Source organism: Acartia tonsa, chromosome 11, assembly GCF_053477335.1.
Source record: "Acartia tonsa isolate MP-2025a chromosome 11, ASM5347733v1, whole genome shotgun sequence".
Classification (NCBI taxonomy): Eukaryota; Metazoa; Arthropoda; class Copepoda; order Calanoida; family Acartiidae; genus Acartia; species Acartia tonsa.
In genome coordinates this window covers 28,190,754-28,213,457 of record NC_137270.1, presented here as the reverse complement: position 1 = coordinate 28,213,457, position 22,704 = coordinate 28,190,754, and the positions used below count along the sequence as shown (strand labels likewise).

Below are 22,704 nucleotides of genomic sequence, written 5' to 3'. Positions count from 1 at the left end.
TCGACTTAATTAACCAACCAATCAAAATTCCATTAAAGTCCCCAAAGTTGTTGAGCCAACGAATAAGAAATTTTTATATGAAATATTGGGGACAAGTGTAATAAATAGCCCAAAAACCCCTCCCTCCCTGCATATTTGAAGAAAAAAATTTGCGCTTCGCGCCCTTCCAAATGGTTTCTGCTATGAAATATTGGGGACTAGTGTAATAAATAGCCCAAAAACCCCTCCCTCCCTGCATATTTGAAGAAAAGAATTTGCGCTTTGCGCCCTTCCAAATGGTTTCTGCTATGAAATATTGGGGACTAGTGTAATAAATAGCCCAAAAACCCCTCCCTCCCTGCATATTTGAAGAAAAAAATTTGCACTTCACGCCCTTCCAAATGGTTTCTGCTATGAAATATTGGGGACTAGTGTAATAAATAGCCCAAAAACCCCTCCCTCCCTGCATATTTGAAGAAAAAAATTTGCGCTTCGCGCCCTTCCAAATGGTTTCTGCTATGAAGTATTGGGGACTAGTGTAATAAATAGCCCAAAAACCCCTCCATCCCTGCATATTTGAAGAAAAAAATTTGCGCTTCGCGCCCTTCCAAATGGTTTCTGCTATGAAATATTGGGGACTAGTAAAATAAATAGCCCAAAAACCCCTCCCTCCCTGCATATTTGAAGAAAAAAATTTGCGCTTCGCGCCCTTGCAAATGGTTTCTGCTATGAAATATTGGGGACTAGTGTACTAAATAGCCCAAAAACCCCTCCCTCCCTGCATATTTGAAGAAAAAAATTTGCGCTTTGCGCCCTTCTAAATGGTTTCTGCTTTTTATCACAATGAAAGGACAAGTAATTTTTTTTTATTTTTTACATAGTTCATTATATCTTTGGTTTTTATGGTACGATAAATTTTTTTGTGGATTATAATATCAAAAAAAAATTTTTTTTCGCTGTTTCGAGCATCCAGTATGTAATTTACTTTGACTGTCATCACACAACATACAGGAAAAAGGATTTGTGACTTTTTCTACCTAAAATATATATTTATTTCAACAGATGCTCTTTAAATCTACTTGTCTGTATTCTTATTAATGATTTTTGTGCTTTGCTACTTAAAGATGTTGTCATCCTTGTTGTCATACAATAAAGAAATATTTAAAATCATTTTTTCATAGGTATTAGGTTAATTTTTGGTAAATTATTTCCAAAATGAGTGTTTTTATCCCCTCCCCCCCCCCCAATTTTTTAAGATGGGGTTATTTATCCTTCCTGCTGAGATTTTATAACATCCCCTTCCACCCATTAAAAATGTTTTGTGGTGGAGGGGGGGGGGGAAAGGTTAATTTATCTTCTGTACTATTTTTTCGAAGATGCTTTCTAGCTCCCTTCCCTTCGGTCATTGCAGGGTGGGGAGAAGGGATGGGGGAGAAGAGATGGGGGGAAGAGATGAGGGGGAAGAGGTGGGGGATATAAATGGGAAAGAGGGATGGGGGAAGGGATGGGGAAGAAGGGATAAGGACTAGGAGGCCCATAATCAAATAATCCCACCCCTTAAAACGCCCTTAATTAAAATTAGTATATATAATCAAAATGCCCCCCCCTAAAGCAAAGTGCCCCCCCGGGGCACTTTGATTTAGGGGGGGGGCAAAATTTTACAAAATCTTCAAAATGCCCCCCCCTAGACAAAGTGCTTCGCACGCCACTGCACTCTATTGTATATTATAAAATGTAGGAAGATTTATGGAAACTAGTTTATCCTTATTGAAGTATGGTCTACGAGATTATATGAGAAAAACATTGGATAAGGTATGTTATCTATCTATCTATCAATCCGTTAACCTATATATCTATATGTCTGTCTACTATTTGATTATCTATCTATACATAAATATATTCATTCATATATTATATTATATATTAATCTTTCCGTTTGTCTGTCTAACTATCAATATTTATCCATCTATCTATCTTCCTATCCATCTATCTATATGTCTATCTATCAATCTATCTATCTATTTATCAACCTTCCAAGAATTATTAATCTCCCTATTAACAGATCCTGCCCTGCTGTTACCGCCAGCTACATTCAAGTTACCAGTGCTCCTGAAATAACAGTTAAATAAAGTAAAATAGTTAGAAAAGATTTTCAACTTTTTTGAATCCCTTTATTTTCATTTCTCTTTACATTATATATTCTTTTCTTTTGAGATGCTACCCTGTGCTTTTTAATGTTATTTTTTTTATGATATCTAAAATAAGTAAATTAATTCTGTGAAAAGCACTCGTATACACAGAATGACCAGTAAATATGATTCCAAGATAAGAATTTCTTCTTGTGGGTTTATTCTTAATAGACTAACATATATTTTAATATATTTTGGTAGAAAAGCTACTTCACAAGTTTTCTGTTGGCTTTCAGTCCGTCTTTCTTACTCTAATGCTCATCTCTATTTAGTTGTTTTTACTACTTCCCTACTATCATACATATTCGTCCTTGTTTATTAAAGTTTATCAAAGCGCTAGAAAGTGTCATGTGTGACGTCATAAAAATATGTCTAAGTCCATCTCCTTTTTTAAGGGTTTCTTTTCCCACTTCTCCTCTCATCCCTCTTTTTAGGCGTATTTTTATGACGTCACACATGACACTTTTCAGCTCTTAATTAAAGTTTTAAGTTTTGTACCTGAACAAGGAGCCATCTTTTCCAACACTGTATCCATCTCGACCAAGGGATGGTTCAGCCAAACCTAAAAAAAAAAATCCTCGAACCCTCTCTGCGTTATCAAAACTGATTTTAATCTTATAAATGTACATGTATATTGTATACATCCGCAGAAAATTGTTTAAAAGTATGAAAAACATGGACTTTTAAGAAATGCATTTATTCTATCTTATAATTAAGTAAAGTTTTTTTATCTGCGGTCTGTTTAACTACAGAATCGACTGAGTTCTCGCTTTTATAAATATTCGCATGAGCCACATAATGGTTTTATTCTATTTTTAGTTTGAAGTCTTGTGATTTTTCTGTCTTCCATACTCTTTCAATTATAGATCCCCTATATTGTAGGGGCGCCACCGCTAGTATCAATATATTGTCAAGAAGGTCAAGTAGATAGAGTATATAATTAATAATAAGATTCTAGATAGGTATATAAACAATCATCATGCCTTGCCAAAGTAATTTATTAAAAGAATGGTCTATTTCAGTTAGATATTTATCTAAGATTATATTTCTTTTTAGCCAAAAGCAAGTTTTATAAAAATTAATTATTTTGCTGTTGAATGTCTAGTTGTATGCTAACAAAAAGATCTCGCAAACCGCTTCATCAAAAAAGTTCTCTTTTTCATAGGATCTTGATTAAGTTACCGTGTAGATATTATTTTTTTTTTGGGAGGGGGGCAAGTTTGGTCATAAATGGTCCCTAAAATATCTCCCCCACTCTTTTTCAAAAAAGTTATGGACAAACTAGTGATTAAAATCCTTTTATAATATCTATATCATTACCAAGGAAAATTTCATAAAAATGTTTAAATGTAAAATTTTAATTGATTTTGATTTTATATTCTAAACGGTTTAAGCCAATTGAAAAACCGTTAGATGGTTTAGAAGATCAATAACTGAAGGCATTGATTTTGCAGTCATTTGTAATGCAATTTCATGCTGCACTTGTTATGAAAGCTGTCTTCCTTGTCATTGTTTATAGGTTATCATCAGGGAAAGAAATTAAGATCCAGTAAATCAAATTAATGACCAGTTTGAGTAAACCACCTTTCTAGTATTGCTTCGAAGCTGATTAATATCCTCTGTATTAAAACCAGTTCTAAGCCATACTGACAGATTATGTATCATATTATATCGTATACAGTTTTCTACGAATATAAAAATGTATAACCATATTATAAAAACTAACAAAAATGATTTTAATCTTATAATTGCAAATTTTTTATATCCGCAGAAAGCTGTTTATAATACGATGTGATAGTTAACTAAATAAATTCTCTATCTTATACATGTCCGTCTCCTGTAATGTGCAGTAGACTGATAAATTGGGAAAGGTCATCTTTTCATATCATTGATTTCAGCATACTTATAATGTATGCCAATCAGAAGCGTGCAGGGGGGGCTGTGGGGGGGGGGTATCCACCCAACTGGCAAAATTAATGCAGGTGGATACACCCCACTATACCCTTCTCCACCTTTCTTGTAAAGGGACTAGACCCCCCCCCCCCATGAAAACACCCCTCTTGCGTAAAAACATTTCAAATTCAGGTACATTTCCAAGGTTTAAACTAGGTATTGAAGAAATTATTAACGAAGCTTTATTAGCAGCTCAGCTGATCTAAAATAAGGGTATGTCAGTTTGTCCATTTGTTCATATGTCTCTCTGGCATGAAGGAACTTAAGCTTTCAAGTTTCTTAATTTTTTATAATATTTTCTTAATTTTACTATCTTCCTTTTGTTTTACAGCTATTATTAACTTCAGGTTAACATAACTATCCTTTTTTAACACTTTCTTTTTCATTGGAGACATACAACCTTTAACTTACATTTAGTACAAAAATAGATCAATTGCATTATTACCCAACCACCGTAAATTAATCGGCCAATATTAGAAATAGACACGGTAATATATTATTTAGATATAGATATTACTGTAAATTCAAGATTTATATAACTATGGAACCATTCTTGTCAACATTTCTGACAATTATTTGTATACAAATATTACCTACATAGGATACAATATCCATCAAAAAGAAAAAAAAGAAGAACAATGTCTTTCCGTTTGTCTGTGAGTCTGAAGCTTAAGACCAAGTGACCAAATGTTTTAATTTATGAAAGATCGTAGGCCAATTGAAACTTAACAAAAATTTTATTTCAATTAGTATAAGATATTAAGACGGGCATTTGGAATCATAGAGTAGATTTAAAATTATAATCTTTTTAAACCAATATGGAAATTTAAAAAATCAACAGTATCCTGGACAATATCAATGTTTGTATGTTGCAGTAAAGGATAATTGAAGGAGAACGAAGGTTTTTAGAGAAGGGGAAGTAAATATATTTTCATATCTGAAAAGAATAAGCAACCCAATAACATCCCTAAAAGACAGGCAATTAGACTCAAACACATGAAGAGTAGCTTAGCTACAAAATAATATTTCTCACCTATAGGGTAACTTCTGCAAGCATAGTTAATATTGGAAGTAGCATGAAGTTATTCGGAGCTTCCATGAAAAGTTCTTACCTATAGGGTTACTTCTGCAAGCATAGTTGGTATTGGGAGTAGCAAGAGATATTCATAGCTTCCATGAAAAGTTCTTACCTATAGGGATACTTCTGCAAGCATAGTTGGTATTAGGAGTAGCAAGAGATATTCATAGCTTCCATGAAAAGTTCTTACCTATAGGGTTACTTCTGCATGCATAGTTAGTATTGGGAGTAGCATGAAGATATTCGGAGCTTCCATGAAAAGTTCTTACCTATAGGGTTACTTCTGCATGCATAGTTGGTATTGGGAGTAGCATGAAGATATTCGGAGCTTCCATGAAAAGTTCTTACCTATAGGGTTACTTCTGCATGCATAGTTGGTATTGGGAGTAGCATGAAGATATTCATAGCTTCCATGAAAAGTTCTTACCTATAGGGTTACTTCTGCATGCATAGTTGGTATTGGGTGTAGCATGAAGATATTCGGAGCTTCCATGAAAAGTTCTTACCTATAGGGTTACTTCTGCAAGCATAGTTGGTATTAGGAGTAGCATGAAGATATTCATAGCTTCCATGAAAAGTTCTTACCTATAGGGTTACTTCTGCAAGCATAGTTGGTATTGGGAGTAGCATGAAGATATTCAGAGCTTCCATGAAAAGACGGCTTTCTTCCAAGTTCTCTGCAGTAAAATGAAATTTGTGAGTTTTAATGTTATTTATTTATAGATAAAAATAGTTATATTTTCCCTGGCTTTTAAAGGCTTCATTCCAAATGGGAATGGGGGGGGGGGGTTGCTTCCCCGCATTAAATTTGATTTTAAAGAGAAGAAGAAAAATTTCTTAGGGGCCTTAGGTATATCTTAGGTTGATTGGGGAAATGACAGACATTCAGACAGATAGAAAGTAAAAGTCCAAAAGATAGATAAATAATATGCAGTTTCATTTTTTAAAATTATACCTGGCAGGGGACGGCGCTGTGCTGTTTGTTTTCTTCGTTTGTGGTTCACCTGAAAGAAAAGAAAAAAAGCTTAGTTTTAGCAGCATAGCCACTCTATAACTCACTTTATATGTTCTTTCATAGGTTTGTTTGTCTGTCAGTCCAGAAAAAAAAGTACGTTATTAAAAATACACGCAGGTATTTTGTTTGATTTTTTTCTGTCCGACTGTTTAGCTTTGTGTATTAATAAATGTATCATCAACTTAGCTTTTATATTTTATTCCCAAATCACATATCTGAATTTAATATCATAAATTTTTATTCCAATCACCATATTTTTGGCTTGAAATTATTTTCTTTAACATTTCCTGAATATATTTTTCCTTATTTTATTTATCTAAACACAAATCACTTAAGTGAACAGGACTGACAACATTTATAAGTAGCGCAGCTCAATGTAAGTTATGAAGAGATATGAAGGGATATTTTTTATTAAAGATAAATGGTGCCTATCGAGCAAAGAACCATCCCCCTTCTTATTTAAATAAGATAAGAATAAAGTAGGTGGGTCCTCCTTATGCCTATCCCCTGAGGGGCACCCCGTATCTAACCTAACTAAAATTAAAGCATCAATACACCAAAATCTACCAGGGCGAGAGGGGACATAGGGCTGTTTATTTCAATAGCCCCCAAAATATTAACGTTTTCTTATTCGTTGGCTCAACAACTTGTTAAGTGTTTCAAACATTTCAACCACTAATTGTAATTTATAGAAGGGGTAATTTTGTGTATCATCATTGGAGATGTACATCAATTTATCGGCCACTATCTTATCCCTGAAAAACTATCCACCCCTCTTATTTTCCAGGAAGATTGAGGTTTTGTGCTCGACTACGGACTTTTAGGAAAATTCTTATAATGGCTAATTAAAAAAAGATTTAGCATTTTGATAATCACCTTAAAGTCATTTAAACAACCTAATTGCTTTAAATACCAACAAAATTATTGATTTTTAAGGTTCAAACTTAGTGACGTATGGATATATCAGGCTATAAAGTAGGCTCGCTACTGACAATAGCATGGAACTAAAATTATTTGGATAAAATTGAATTTCTGTTGTGCGAGTATCTGCAATATTTTGCTTACATTGGCGCAAATGGATCATTTGGCAACATTCACTCATTCACAATTTACTCATTTCTAACTTTTACGAAGCGCTAGTAGTGTCATTTGTAACGTCATAAAATACGTCTAAAAAGGGGGGATGGGAGGAGAAGTGGGCAGGAAAACGCCCTTAAAAAGAGATGAATTTAGACGTATTTTTATTATTTCACACATGACACTTTCCAACGCTTCACTTTTAACAAGATCAGTTCTCATTAAAACCAATGTCTTTTTAATAAGAAGTGTTATCTATAGCATCGTATTATAGACAGATTTTAAAATGTAAATTTAAGATTAAAACCAGTTTTGTTATACCGGTAATAATTTATTGATTCTTAGTTTAATATTCATAGAAAATTGTATTTAATATGATGTTTCAGTGTGGCTGAGAACCTGTTCTAATTACGTGCAGGATCTAGTCTTACAAAACAAAGATGTTTAACCAAATCTGTTGTTTTACTAAAAAAAATATACAAGATTGTTTTTGGACATATATTCAAGCTAGTGAGTAAAGTTCACCAGTGTCGACCATTTAACAGCAAAATCACTGATAACTATATAAATGGATGGAGATATAGAAAGATGTAGGGCTAGGCAGCCACGCGTCAGTAACCTGTATATAAGCCTTCAAAAAAAAAAATTAAAATCAGCTGAAAGTTTCAACCTGACCTAAATTAGCAATCCCACTTTGAAAAAAATAAGCTTTCAAACGGGTTTAAATTTGAGGCTTAGTCGTGGCTGCCGAGCCCTGGAAAGATTGATAAAAAGATGGATAGAATGGGATTGACAGAACAATTTGACGCAATGTTAATGAAAACGACAAGAAATATTAGATCTCTCATTCTAATAGTTCAAAAAGTCAATTCTTTATTAGCATAGCTGCTCAATATTTTTCATTGTACGTCTTAAGGTAAATTGACACAACTTTTTTTATTCATTTTTTTGAATATCGTTAAGAATTCTGACTATTTATTACTGTGCTAGAGTTTACTGTATTTTTTAACCTTCAATACTGTTAGATTATATTGCTGTGCTTCTTATGAACAAAATTGTACATGGTTTAATAATGATAAACATTAGAAAGATTTTAGAAAATCCAAAGTCATTTGATTTAAAATCTTTTTGAAATACAAAGTTCTTTTATATTTTAACTTTTTACAAACAATGACATAAAACATTGTTAGAACCAAGTATGAAATACGAAGGATCATCTCAAACCCTCATTTTCAATCCTATAATAAAAAGTAGTAATGAGTTTGTATGCATTAAATTATCTCTAAAATGGCTGATTATATACCGATAATGCTGAAGCTAAATGCATATCTGTAGGTATTAGGCCAAGACATTCTTCCTACTAGTTCCTGACACAGTAGCAGTAGTAATGATTTTCATTTTTTTTGTTATGACGCAATGGTAGTCCTTGGGTTGAATTGGCCTTAAATTTAACATAAACATTCAGCCATAAATATTATTAAAAAGAGTTTTTAATATTTCCTTCGTTTTTACCACTTGGTTCCCTTATTCTATTGAAAATTAAATATCACTTTATTCACTGTAAATATACATTTACAATCTATTCTATATCTCATAAAACTTTTCCGTAAAATCCTATTTTGTGTCAGTTTAAACCACACCCCCCCCCCTCATATTACATTTTTATTTTATTTTTTATTAATCATCCTGTTATATAAAGTAGAACAATGTCTATATGTCTGATGCTATTGTCAACCTGTTTTGCCCTATTATTGAGATAATATCTGACATCAAACATGATTTTTAGCTCTTTTTTCTTAAGGTGGGACAAACTCCCCCCTCTGAAAAAATGCCAACTTCCAATAAATACATTTTTTGCTTTTATTTCAAACAAAATAATGTGTGGGGGGACCAGGACCACCATCTCCACCTGGGGTGTGAGTAAAGCCCCTAATTACTAGGGGTGAACTTTTAGAATGTATGAATTCTCACTTACAGAAAACGAGATTTAACTAAATGTCATGAAAAAAATTAAGTCGCTATACAAACGTTTTTGTTGTGCTTTGTAAATATACTATCGGCCGCGCCCCTAGAACTTATACCAGAGAACCTATGTATGAGTCTCTTAAATGGAGAACTTAATCGGTTCTAGGATTAGCAAGATCTTAACAGACAAACACAAAATCTTACTACTTTATTTGAAAGTACTAGTATTCTAAGATTGAAAAATAGCCTAAAACCATTCCAATGCTTAAATCTACAAATAAAATAGCTTAAAATCGTCTCAGGATATATGTGAAGCTCCCTTAAAAGGAGAACACAATCTACGCAGCAGTATTTATTGAAACCTTAAGCTTCAGAAAGAAAAACCTAACCACTTTATTTGTATTGATTTTTTGCATTTTGTATATCTCTGAGAAAGAGAGGGAGAGAGGATATAATGGACTGTTTATTACATTAGTCCCCAAAGTTTTATAATATTTTTATATTTATTCTTTGGCTTATCAACTTTGGGGACTTGAGTGAATTTTGTTTGGTTGGATCATTAAGTTGAATATTCAAACGTTTCCACCACTAATTTTAATTTGCAGAAGCGGGGATTTTTTGTATCATCATTGGGGATGTAAATCAATTTATCATAATTGTCTTATCCCTTTAGATCCCTGATTTGAAGGTCAAGTTTGTATGCGATAAAAATATATATGGACAAATATCAAATGAATTTTATATCTTGACGCTTTTTAGGATTAAGATATTTTTTCCAAAAACAAGGAAGATTACGTCCAATCGTTTAAACAAGCAAAATATATATATTGAGATAATTGGAGGAAGAAGGGAAGTGGAGTAGGAATGAAGGAACAGTTATTTATTGTATTATAGACAGCTTTCTGTGGTTAGTAAAATAAAAAAAAAATTAAGATTCCAGTTTTGTTAGCGAAGGCACAGGATAACAAAACTCATATTAATTTTATGATTTTTATCTTAATGTTCGTTAAAAATTGGTTTTAATAAGATGCTATACATGATTTTTCATTATAATCGTCCACATCACTGAATAATTTGCGAATTCACAATTTGTATGAATTTTAAAATTTATGTGTAATCGCAAAAATTATTTTTATATCTTTTCCATTTATAAATTGAATATTTAGATTCATAAATTACAAAAGTAACAGGATGTCTTAATATCGCTAACCGCTGAACAATATGGTTCTCCTTCACAGTGAAAAGAAAAAAGCCCCATTACCCTCAAGGGACCAAAGAGGGCTCTAGGGCGTAACAACAGTTAAAATAAATATACAAAGAAAGACAATAAAGTGCAAACAGACCAACAAAAAAAACTTATAGAGTTGCTTCGCTAACTTCCAAAAATAAACGTATATGTTTTCCTATAAAATTGCAGCCTATTGCAATCAACTACTGACCTTTCCCGGATATAAAAAGTAAACATATGAGAAGAAGAAAAATTACAACATTAAAAATTATGTATATTGCGTTTATAAGGATACAGGGATAGTTTAAGGGGACAAGAAAAAGACGATAAATTGGTGTTCATTTCCAATTATGATAAGCTAAATTAACCATTCTGTGGATAAATATTATTGGTGGATATCTTGTAATTCTAATTATTTGAACTAACCAAATTAAAACTTAAAGAGAGTCCCTAAAATTTTATGAGGTGACGAATGAGAGACCGTGTTATAGTTTACGGTCCATTGTCGACTCCATCCATTTAAAATTTTGACTTTTAGTAATCTGTTTTTTATTCACGCATCAACTACATAATAAGTTAGGTAATAGTGTCTTCTAACCATCTGTGTCTGTCCATCTGTCATATGTTATGTTCAGGCCAATAAAACAGAAATAAACACGCTTCCAGTGGATGTGCTAACACTTGGACCTTTTATTTCTTACAGAAAATGTTACAATATTGCATTGTCCTGTCCCTGCACACTGGCATTTACCAAAATTATACTATGTAGCAAATTTTACGAGAAATAAAGTTTTTACGAGAGATTAAAGAAGGGGGATTCACACTTTTGTATTTTAAACACACACATACACACACACACACCTACACCCACACACACACCTAAACAAACATACACCAGGGAGGGAGGGGACATTGGGATGTTTATTACACTTATCCCCAAAGTTTTATAATAATGTTTCATTATTTTTTGCCTTTATTGAATTTTGATAGGTGAGTTTTTTAAGTTGAGTGTCTAAATGTTTCAACCACTAATTGTAATCTACATTAGCGGATGTATATAAATTTATTGGGTATTACACACACACATACACACATTTACACAAAACACACAAACACATTTATTTACATTTAAACTCATAGGCATATGGCTGTCTAAAACTTTGAACTTTTGGTAAGTTATACAAAAGGATTGTTTAGTGAAAAAATATATCAAAAAGTACAACTAATAAATTTATTAATTAAAATAGATGTATAATCAGACAACTACCTGAATCCCTCTGTTGGGGACCTTTTTCATCTTTTAACCCCTACCCTCTCTAATGTTTTACTCTAATGTGCAACCAATTATTTAAGATCATGAAAAAAAACCTAAAAAATCTAAAGCTTCTAATTGATATCCCTTTTCCTTACCTATGTGTTGAGTTCTATGAGGGAAACTTCCATCTTCTGGTAACAAACTCAAATAACTAAACAAATTCATTTCAAGTCATACATGTTGAAATCTTTAAAATCATAACAGATGATTGAATAATAATTTTGGGTGATGATGATATATTTCCCCAAAGTGTATGTAATTAATCACCTTATTTCTGAAATAAATAAAAAACAAAAGGGGGTAGTTTTTGGGTTTCCATTCCTAACCCCTGCTAGGGGGACATATACTAGCGGAGCTACCCACTACCCGATATAACCTAACCTATCCTGACCCAAAGTAATAAACAAACAAACAAAAAACTACCTCCCTCCAAATTTCCCATGGAAAAACAGAAAGACAGGATTAGCCGAAAAGTATAGGATTAATTCCTTTTTTGATGGTCCCTTAGAAAACTTCTTAGCAAATATTTAGTTGCTGGGAATTCTCTAAAAACAACCTGAATTGTTGGCTACCACGTCTGGAACCAGCTGCCTGAGACCTCTGCTTTTCTTCCTAAATTAAATCAAAATATTTATTTCAGTCAACATATAAAAACACAATAATAGGATTAGAATATTTACACATGGATAAATTAATTATAGAGATTTTTATTTTATTAATTTTAATATTTTATATATGTAACCTAGAGGAAGGATCCAACACAATTGAAAATATTTTAGTAAAAAGAAGTTTATTAAGCAAAAACATTATAATCATGCAGTAAGAAATCAGAATATATGTTTATCATAGGGTTTATGACATTGTCTGGGGCTAGAAGAATAAAAAAAATCTATTTACGTATCCGTACTATATATATACTACACATATTTTTTTTTATCATGATTCACCTATTTCTAAATCGGGTTCAAACTAAAGATAAAATTCAAACTTAATTCATTGTTCAAAGTGGTAGGGTGGAATAATTCTAATTCGAAGCTACATACTGAAGAACCTTACTGCTTATTATAAAAGGATGATAAAATTTTTAAAAATGTCCTTCTCCGGGTTTAAATCTATATTTTTAAATGACCTAGAAATTTTACATAGTCAAGTACAAAGTTGTGTACTATTAAAAGGTATAAGTTATCCATTTTCACAACTTTTGTTGAAAATAAAAAAGTATTTGAATATTTCTTGAGAAGATTCCCCTGACTAGTATGCATTTATTCTATAACTTAAAACGTCCGTTTTACCAATACCATCTTATCTTACTTAAATTGACTGTTTTCATTTTGTTATTTTGTATGGACGTCAAAAAAGTTGAAAATTAGTTGAAAAGTTTCATTCCCATATAAACAACCCCTTAAATAGTGGATGTAGCCGGGAAATAAATGAAAAATTAAAAACCAAAATTAAACCACATTTTAGCATAAAAAAATGAGTTTTTTGTTTAAATGAGAATGATATTCCTGTCCAGTTTTTTGTTTATGTCTTAACCTCTTTTCGAGGAAGCTTTGTGTTTATCAAGTTCGAAATTAAATTCCTTATCATTAAACCAAAAACAAAGCGCAAATGTCGTCTTTTAGGGCTTTCCTTTCATAATGTGGCGCGGCATAGAGTGTTTGTTTATTTTGGATGCGCACGTTCTTTACTTTTGAATGAGATATGAGAGTGTGAAGATTTCGGAGAACAAAATTGGGCCTATCATTGGTCTCATTGAGTGTGAACTACCCTAGTATATCAGGGATTTGAAACCATAAGAGCTTCAGGTAGAATTTGTTAATTTGATTAAGAAGTATGGTGTATAGGACGATTATATGTAGTTTTAAAAAGGCTTTAGCCAGCTAAGCATGAAACTTAATTATGATTAATATATGTTTTAGTAATTTTTATGTGCCTTATTGTTGCATTTAACAATGATTTATTAAACCAAATAATTTTCCTTTAAAGCCAAAGTTTCCAAAGATTCTTTAACCATAAGAAAAGAAAAAGATTTTTTTTAGTGCTCAAAGTTTTAAGATAACGAATAATATTTTATTCTGTTTATTAATTGATCTTGTAATTTCAGGTCTTTGAAATAATTTCATCAATAAATCTATATTCAAACCTGCTGTTGAAACTTGATGGTTCCTGGTATTGGGGGTTTGTATGTTCGCCAACTGATCTCGTGAACTTCCCGCTAATTCGGAAGTCAAGCTCAACCAAAGTGTCATGGTTGAGACAATTTCAAAGTATCTGATGAATAGGCGTTAGCATTCATCAAGAGATCAATAGCATCCAGTGAATTATTGATGCAATAAACTGTGACAATTTTTCTGTGAAATAAGTACCTAGTGAATCAATATGCCACTAACCAAAAAGCAGAAAATTGAGCGAGCCATCGCTATTGGCAGTGAAAGGCTAGAAGTTTTTGATGAACAGTTAAAAGTGTTTTATGACAATTTAAAAGCCTGCCAAAGTTTTAGTTCATGTGAAAATGTGAATGTAAAATCAATTCGTGACATTTTTAGTGAGGTCAAGGACCAATCTGACCTAATAAAAAGTCTAAAACCTGCCGTGGAGACTAGTGAGCTGCGCGAGTTCAAGCGTGATTTGGATGAAGCTAGTGAGCAGAAAACTGTTGCAGATAAAGTTTATGCGTCGTTGGAGCAGTGTACAAAAATTCTGTACTGGCTTGACAATGATTCAGATGACGCGAGGTCAAGCACTGTCGCCAGGAACCTCGACGTCATTGAGAAGGTGAAGATGGACATGGGAGTGCTTAAAATTTCCGTGGAGTTGCGCCAAGAAGTACGTGATATGTACCGAAGGCTTAGAGAGATGGAACGTCGTTCATCTAATCTGGATGAGAGTGGGACACCTGCCATGCTCTCCAGAAGTATGTCTGCCGTGGATATTCGGAGTTCCAACCCGCAGTATGGGCGCTGGGACAACAGTTTGTTGCCGTCGTTCGACGGTACTGACACGGATTACCCAAACTTTAAACAGGTCTTTAAGGATCTATGCTCTGGTTATGGATTTGCTGACCAGAGGTTAAGTCTGATGTTGTGTATGGAGAAGGTGATAACCAACCCGGAACTACGCAAGCAAGTGTCAGCGATTAGAGATCACAATGAACAATGGGCGTTTCTTGACCAGATGTTTTTATCAAACACTCGCCGGTTCATGAGGATTTTAACTAAGTTGAACAAGATGAAACCTGTGGATAAACCTGTGGACGTGGTTAGCGCAATTGCTACCTTCAAGAGCATGATGCAGGAGGTAGAAGCCATCGTTGGTTCTGCAGCTAAGGATTACAACCACCTAACTCTCATTCATATTTTTAAAGACAAGTGCCCTGAAAATTTGAGAGACAAAATTATGATGGAGCTAGGTAGCATGAACCAACCTAACATCCCGAAGATTGTTGAACTGCTGGAGAGGACCAGGGGTGCCATGTTGGCCGGTGATATGTCCTATGACAGTGGCGCCGGCAAGAGAAATCGTGACAGAGCTGCCGCCGCGCAAGTATCTGGCCGCAGCGACAATAAGAATGGAAAGGCTGGGAAGAACAAGGCTTCCAAGTGGAACAGTGCATGTCCTGTGGAGAACTGCAAGGAGAAACACCCGATTTTCCGTTGCCTCACGTTTAAGAAGATGGATGTGGTTGACCGAAAGAAAGTTGTCCAGCAGAAGAAGTTATGTGAACTCTGCTTGTGCGACGGCCATACGGCTGACAAGTGTAATAAATCGGATAAGCTTGGTGTTTGTGGTACCAATAATTGTGACAGATACCATTCAAGGTTACTCCATGAGGCCAGTGCTGGTGTGAATACAGTCTACAAGTCAAGTTCTGCACCCAGCCCCTGTACCTTCTTACTTCAGTTAGTTCCTGTTGTAGCACCTGGCGGCGGCACCTGCCACGCCACGGTAATGTTTGACTCCGGGGCAAATTTGCCACTTGTGTCTGAGAAGTTATCCAACAAGTTGAAGCTGAAATCTACCGGCAGATATACAACTATTTCTGTAGCTGATGGTAGTGAGTCTTCCTGCCGCAATGTTGTGTTTTATTTGAAGGATAGGGACGGCAATCTGAGGGAGTTTGAGGCAGCTGTCATGCCTACCCTCGGCGGGGCCAACGAGATGCGCTCGGTCCACCCCGAAACTGCCGCCGATATATTTAAAATGCCGCCAGAAAGGTTTACATATATTAGTGGAGGCTTAGATATCATCATTGGAAATACACATCCTGACGTGTTTCCTTCAACCTACCAGAAAGTGGGCCAGTCTATGTTGTGGCGAACCATTTTTGGTAGTGGTTTTATCTGTACGAGTGCTGATGGTGGAGCTGGAGATCAAAAGTCAGCTTATAAGGCTGTCAGTGTCAGTGGAGGCACTTTGCCAGACTTTCTGACGTCTGAATCGTTTGGCATACAGCCGCAGGCACTTTGTCCAGGATGTACTGCTTGTCAAGAGTGCAAGGCTATGGCCGACGGCACAACCTGGGACCAGCGTGAGAGGCAGAGGATAATTGAGGCAGGTTTAACACTAGACTTGCAGTCCAACAAGTGGACAGGTCAATATGCTTATATTGAAGATCCACACACTTTACCCTACAATGAAAGTTTAGCCCGCAAAATTGCTGAAAAGGATCGTGCCAGGATGGTCAAAGAAGGTACCTATGGAATGTATGTGGAGGTATTCAACGACGCCATAAGAAGAGGCGTTTTTCAAAAAGCCACGCCTGAGGAATTGCAGTATGAAGGACCTAAGTCTTGTTCATCAATAGTGGTTGCTTTCAAGGAGGATTCAAGTTCCACACCCATGCGTTTGTGTGCAAATAGTTCTCTGACGTTCAAGGGTACCAGTTTTAATAACATAATGCTGGGAGGCCCGCCGCCAATGCAGAAGATTTTTTATCATTTGATGCTTTTCCGCGGTTACAAGGTTGGTATAACCGCGGATATCTCCAAGTTTTATAACTCTATCCTGGCCACAGAGTTCGACAGCCAGATGAAGAGAGTTTTATTTTCCCCGACGCCAGATGGTCCACTTGAAATTTACCTGACCAAAGTTGTAAATTTCGGCGAGTTAGCTGCGGGAAATTTGGCAGTTACAGCCCTGAAGTTGACGTCCCGCCTGTTCGGCGGAAAGAGTGAAGCAGAGGTCAAGGAGATGTATGGAGAGGGACAAATAAACGGTAGTGAAATTGTTGCCAAACCTGAATTATGGAAGGAGCCACCAATACCTACCTACCCTGATGAGGAATTCAAGTTACCTCAGATTCCAGTTGCAGTCAAGCTTGAGAAGCACAGCTTCATAGATGACGTTATTTCGGGAGCAGGATCGAAGCCAGAAGCCAAGGAGATGATGAAAGAGGCCGACAGAATTATCGGCAAAGGTAGTTTTTCTTTCAAACAAGTCATTTATTCTGGAGATGATTGCCAGCCTACCAAGGTTCTCGGGCTGATATGGAAGCCAGCCACCGATGTGTTGTCCATCGCCACAAGAGTCAACCAAGATGGTAAAGTCAAGGGAAGGAAGGTGAAAGAGGATGCTGATTTGTACAACCTCCAGGATGCCTTGGACGAGAATCTGACGAAGAAGATGGTCCACAGGTTCGCCGCCCAAACCTTCGACCCGATCGGGCTTTGCAGCCCTATTCTGTTGAGAATTAAACTTGTCCTGCGGAAAACATGTTTGCTGAATTTGGGCTGGCAAGATTTCATTCCAAAAAGTCTACGGGATGAACTTGTTCAGTCGCTGGAGGACAGAGCCGAGGTCGCTAAATTGGAGTTTGACCGTTGTGTGGTCCCGGATGAACCAACTGGCCTTCCATCCTTGATGATGTTTTCGGATGGGTCATCAGAGGCTTATGCATCTAATGCATATTTGAGGTGGCCAACTAGACAAGGATTTGAAACGTTTCTGCTAGCCACCAAGTCAAGAGTTGCGCCGGTCAAGTGTGAATCAATTCCACGCCTTGAATTGATGGGGTGCCAGATGTCCACAAGGTTGGCAAAGTCCGTCAGAGATGCCCTGCCCTTTGATATTATCAGAGTGATGTACTTTACTGATTCATCGTGTGTTTTATCACAAATAGTTTCCAACAGTGCTATGTTGAACACATTTAATTCTCATCGTATTGGAGAAATTCAATCTGCAACCAACAAGGATGACTGGAGGTGGGTCCCCGGGACGCAAAACGTTGCAGATTTGGGCACCAGAAGCACCTGCAAAGTATCAGATTTGGGACCAGGTTCCAGGTACAGATTGGGCCCAGAATGGTTGCGCCAGGATGAAAGTGCGTGGCCGGTGAAAACTGCCGAAGAAGTCAAGCAGGTTTTACCCCCAGAGGAGTTGAATACCAAAATGGTTAAGTTATGTTCAATGAAAGTTGCCGGAGAAGCCGCTGAAGATGTCTTTAGGTTTAAGCACAGGAGATCATTTGGACAGGCCAAACGTATTATGGCAGCTGTCCTGCAAGTTGCGAACACCTGGTTGAAGAAGCTAAAGAGCAGACAAGAAGGTAAGACTACAGCCGCTGGTAGTCATGTAGCTGCCGCAGATTCTGTGTACAAGCCGTCTTTGTACAATTTTATGGCGGCGGCGGAACTTTTCATTGTGTCACGAAGCCAAGAGGATGAGTGGATAAATGACGCTAAAGGCAATTATGCGTCATTAAACCCATTAGTGCATGAAGTATCATTGACCTGGCCTGTCGTTGGTCCCGGAGGAAATTATGTGACCAGGGAGGTGAGGATTCTTAAAATGGTTGGTCGTGGACAGCCAGTCATTGACGCCATTACTGGCGGCCGTAAAATGATATTTGAAGACATGCCAGGTTTAATAATTTTGGAGCCTGGTAATTGGTTAGCTGCTGTTTTTATGAGAGAAGCGCATGTTGAGCTTCACTCTGGTGTCCGTGGAACTTTAGCTGAGAGCCGCCGTTGGTGCTGGATTGTGAAGGCAAGGAGGTTGGCCATCATGGAAGTGAAGAAATGTTGGCCCTGCAGTGTTGAGAGGGCTAAGGAATGTCGTGCTACCATGAAGGAGGTGTTACCTGACAAGTTGGTCCCGAGCAGGCCTTTTGAAGCTGTGCAAGTCGACCTGATGGGTCCGCTGGTTACGAGGAGAGCTGCCGCCAAGACGAGGAGTCAGACAGCAACGAAGAAGGTGTGGGTGTTCGTGGTGGTCTGCAGATTCTCAGGGGCGTTGTGGTTAGATGCCTTGGAAAAGTATGATACCAGCAGTATCCTGTTGTCCCTGCGCAAGTTGGAAGCTGTTCATTGTCTGCCGAAGATCATAGTAAGCGACATGGGCACACAATTATCCGGTGCTCGCAAGGTTTTAGAGCAGAAGTTGGGCAGCCAGGTAGAGTTTTCTTGGTCTCAGATCCCGGCCCGAGCCCACCATTATATTGGGCAGGCTGAGAAAATGGTGGGATTAACCAAGAGATTGCTGTCCAAGAAGTTGGTGAATAGTTCTGTTAATTTCAACGAGCTCCTGGTGCTGTTGGCGGAGGTCAGCAAAATTATGAATAGCAGACCACTGACGATTGAAGCTGCGAACGACGTGGAGAATTGGCGGCTGATTACCCCTGGCCAGCTGCTGGGAAATGTTGACCGCCAGCCGTTGTGCAATGTGGCGATGAAACCGGAGGACCAAATTTCCTCCAGGTTGAAGTTGTTGGAAGATTTATCTGCCCAGTTTTGGACTGCCTACCGCCAGGAGATCCTACCGAAGATATTACGGATGTCCAAGTGGAAGGATGAGATGGCGGAGCCACTAGCTGACGGAGATATAGTTCTGGTTACGAGTACCAATCCACTGATGAGATGTTTGAGGATGGGCCGAGTGACGAGAATTGAGGATGGAAGAAAGACTGCAAGAGTCTTGTTCAGACTGACAGATAAATCTCCCCTAGAAGAACATGCTGTATCAGTCAGGCAGTTGTTAAAAATTATGATTAATAATTGATTCTTATTTTATGGAAATTGAGATTTTTTTTTAGTAAAAAAAGCCACATTTTTCATATGCCTATTTTTATGCCTAAAATAAGAATCAAATGAAATGCGATTAAATATTCTTCTATTTCATATGCTCAAATTTAATTTTATTGAGTTTAAATTCTTTTCAAAAGTACAATTCATTTTAAAACTTACCTGAAAAGTTTAACAAAAAAGAATAAATGTGTCGAGGTTGCGTGATTCGATATTTATTCTAAGAAAAAATCAAGTATTTTTTTAGCAGATTTTTTTTTAAAATTATATATGAATTTCAATCAAGTAAAACATTTTTATTTAGATCAAGGAATGATTGAAAATTCATATTTAAAGTCTCATATTTTTTTACAAAGAAAAATTGGTATTTTTTCATAATTTCAATGAAAATTCTAACGAAGATATTATTTTGCTATTCTTTAAGTATTAAAAAGTTTTATTGTTGATTAAGATATTACAGTTCTTATTCATTAGGTTTGAAAAACTTTCTGCCCAAGGATTTTGAAAAATTTTTTCTTACTACTCTTTTTGATGCTTAACAAATTTAGTTTTAAGTACCTATAAATCTTAATTTTCTTGTCTAAGATTTATTTCGTTGTATTTTTACCATTATTGTTTACATTTACATTTCAACCTGATTTCGTAGGTACTTATTGATTTATTAATAATGATTTATTACCTATTGATTATGAAATGATTATTATTAGTGTAGTTGTTATATTTACAACATCATGATTAATAGGATTATCTATTTTAGGATTGTGTATGTGATCTTGTGATTGTCATGTGCATGGAATGTTGTATGGTACAAACCAATCCCCATCCTTCTATCCTAAAATGTGAGGTATTATGAGTCCTAGTGAGGAGTGTAATATTGTGTATGCATTTCACGGGGTTTCATTTAGTTAGGAGCAAAATTGTCACGTTTTCGGGATGTGGCCATTCTCATGTGATTATGGTGAGTTGAGTTTAGTGAGAAATGTTGCTAGTGCTCAGCGCGAAAAAAACCTTGAATCTCGTTAAGGAAGTTAATTTGACTTTCAAACGGGGGGTGTGTCTTAACCTCTTTTCGAGGAAGCTTTGTGTTTATCAAGTTCGAAATTAAATTCCTTATCATTAAACCAAAAACAAAGCGCAAATGTCGTCTTTTAGGGCTTTCCTTTCATAATGTGGCGCGGCATAGAGTGTTTGTTTATTTTGGATGCGCACGTTCTTTACTTTTGAATGAGATATGAGAGTGTGAAGATTTCGGAGAACAAAATTGGGCCTATCATTGGTCTCATTGAGTGTGAACTACCCTAGTATATCAGGGATTTGAAACCATAAGAGCTTCAGGTAGAATTTGTTAATTTGATTAAGAAGTATGGTGTATAGGACGATTATATGTAGTTTTAAAAAGGCTTTAGCCAGCTAAGCATGAAACTTAATTATGATTAATATATGTTTTAGTAATTTTTATGTGCCTTATTGTTGCATTTAACAATGATTTATTAAACCAAATAATTTTCCTTTAAAGCCAAAGTTTCCAAAGATTCTTTAACCATAAGAAAAGAAAAAGATTTTTTTTAGTGCTCAAAGTTTTAAGATAACGAATAATATTTTATTCTGTTTATTAATTGATCTTGTAATTTCAGGTCTTTGAAATAATTTCATCAATAAATCTATATTCAAACCTGCTGTTGAAACTTGATGGTTCCTGGTATTGGGGGTTTGTATGTTCGCCAACTGATCTCGTGAACTTCCCGCTAATTCGGAAGTCAAGCTCAACCAAAGTGTCATGGTTGAGACAGTTTAGGAATGAATATTTCTTACCCTCGTGAATAAATGATGACCTATCGGTCCATCATTTATTCCCTCGGGTAAGAAATATTCATTCCTAAACAAAAAACTGGACAGGAATACCCCATTCCTAAACAAAAAAAAGGACAGGAATACCCCATTTATCAATGAAAAAAAATGATATGGAGTTTATGCAATAAAAACAATTTTTCCTTTCTTATTGTACTTTAAAAAATTTTAAGTTTTATAAGAAAAAATAGATTAAAACTACTAGTTGAACTTTTTGAACACTACTAGTTTTTAACCACACATATTAGGTTTAAGTACCCAAAGTTTTTAAGCCATCAAAAGTGTTAATAAAACTAGGATACTAGTATAATTTACAGTTCAATATCTCCTCTCTCCTTAAAATACTTCCTGCATAGTCTATATATTGCCAGCTTCTCAATTTTTTTAGAGAAATTTTTTTTTATCTGCAAAGGTTATGAACATCCTCCAAGTTGACAGATGTTACATTAAGGATTCATCTATTATGTCTAAAAAGGGCCGGCTATGAGTATTCATATCTATAATACAAAGTAAATGATGTCTGTCCGTCCGTCCATCCGTTCATTCGATATCGGTTACCGCTGAACGGATTGTACAAAGAATCTGATCAACCCCAGTTCATTACATCTTGGGGCAAGCCCCTTGAGGCTATGAAAATAATATCAGAAAAATAAATACTAGAATAATACTAGCCCATTATAGAAATAAAGTAGACAATAAATAAAGAAAAAGAGCGAAAAGATGAGAATAGAAATCAAGAGAGTGAAATATAAGAACCAAGAAATTAACGGAGAATTCCAAGGGTGGGAGGGAGTCAAAGCTTTTCTTATATCACATTACAGACTTAGCAATGACCTACTTTTATTTTCCACGAAATTTAATTATTGTCCGTAGAATTATATTTCATTAATAAAATTGACATCCTATTTTTAAAAGCAATTATATCAGTCAAAAATTAATACTAGTCGCTTTTCAAATATTCAGAAAATTTTTTTTGGTTATTTTGACTTCATCTTCCTTATAGCAATAAAATTTCAAAAAATCAAAGGCGCCTCTG

General features: G+C 35.5%; 1 protein-coding gene across 1 annotated transcript in view; it reads right to left on the bottom strand.

The window, feature by feature from the left end:
* Positions 1–22,704, bottom strand: part of LOC145331223 (uncharacterized) — a 40,345-nt gene that overhangs the window by 6,689 nt on the left and 10,952 nt on the right. The window contains exons 7-12 of the mRNA XM_080175840.1: positions 12,356–12,411; positions 11,895–11,950; positions 6,155–6,203; positions 5,785–5,876; positions 2,667–2,730; positions 2,010–2,088 (exon numbers count right to left, since the gene is read on the bottom strand). Of these exons, the coding sequence (XP_080031966.1) occupies positions 2,010–2,088; positions 2,667–2,730; positions 5,785–5,876; positions 6,155–6,203; positions 11,895–11,950; positions 12,356–12,411 (396 nt within the window). The remainder of the gene's footprint in view (positions 1–2,009; positions 2,089–2,666; positions 2,731–5,784; positions 5,877–6,154; positions 6,204–11,894; positions 11,951–12,355; positions 12,412–22,704) is intronic.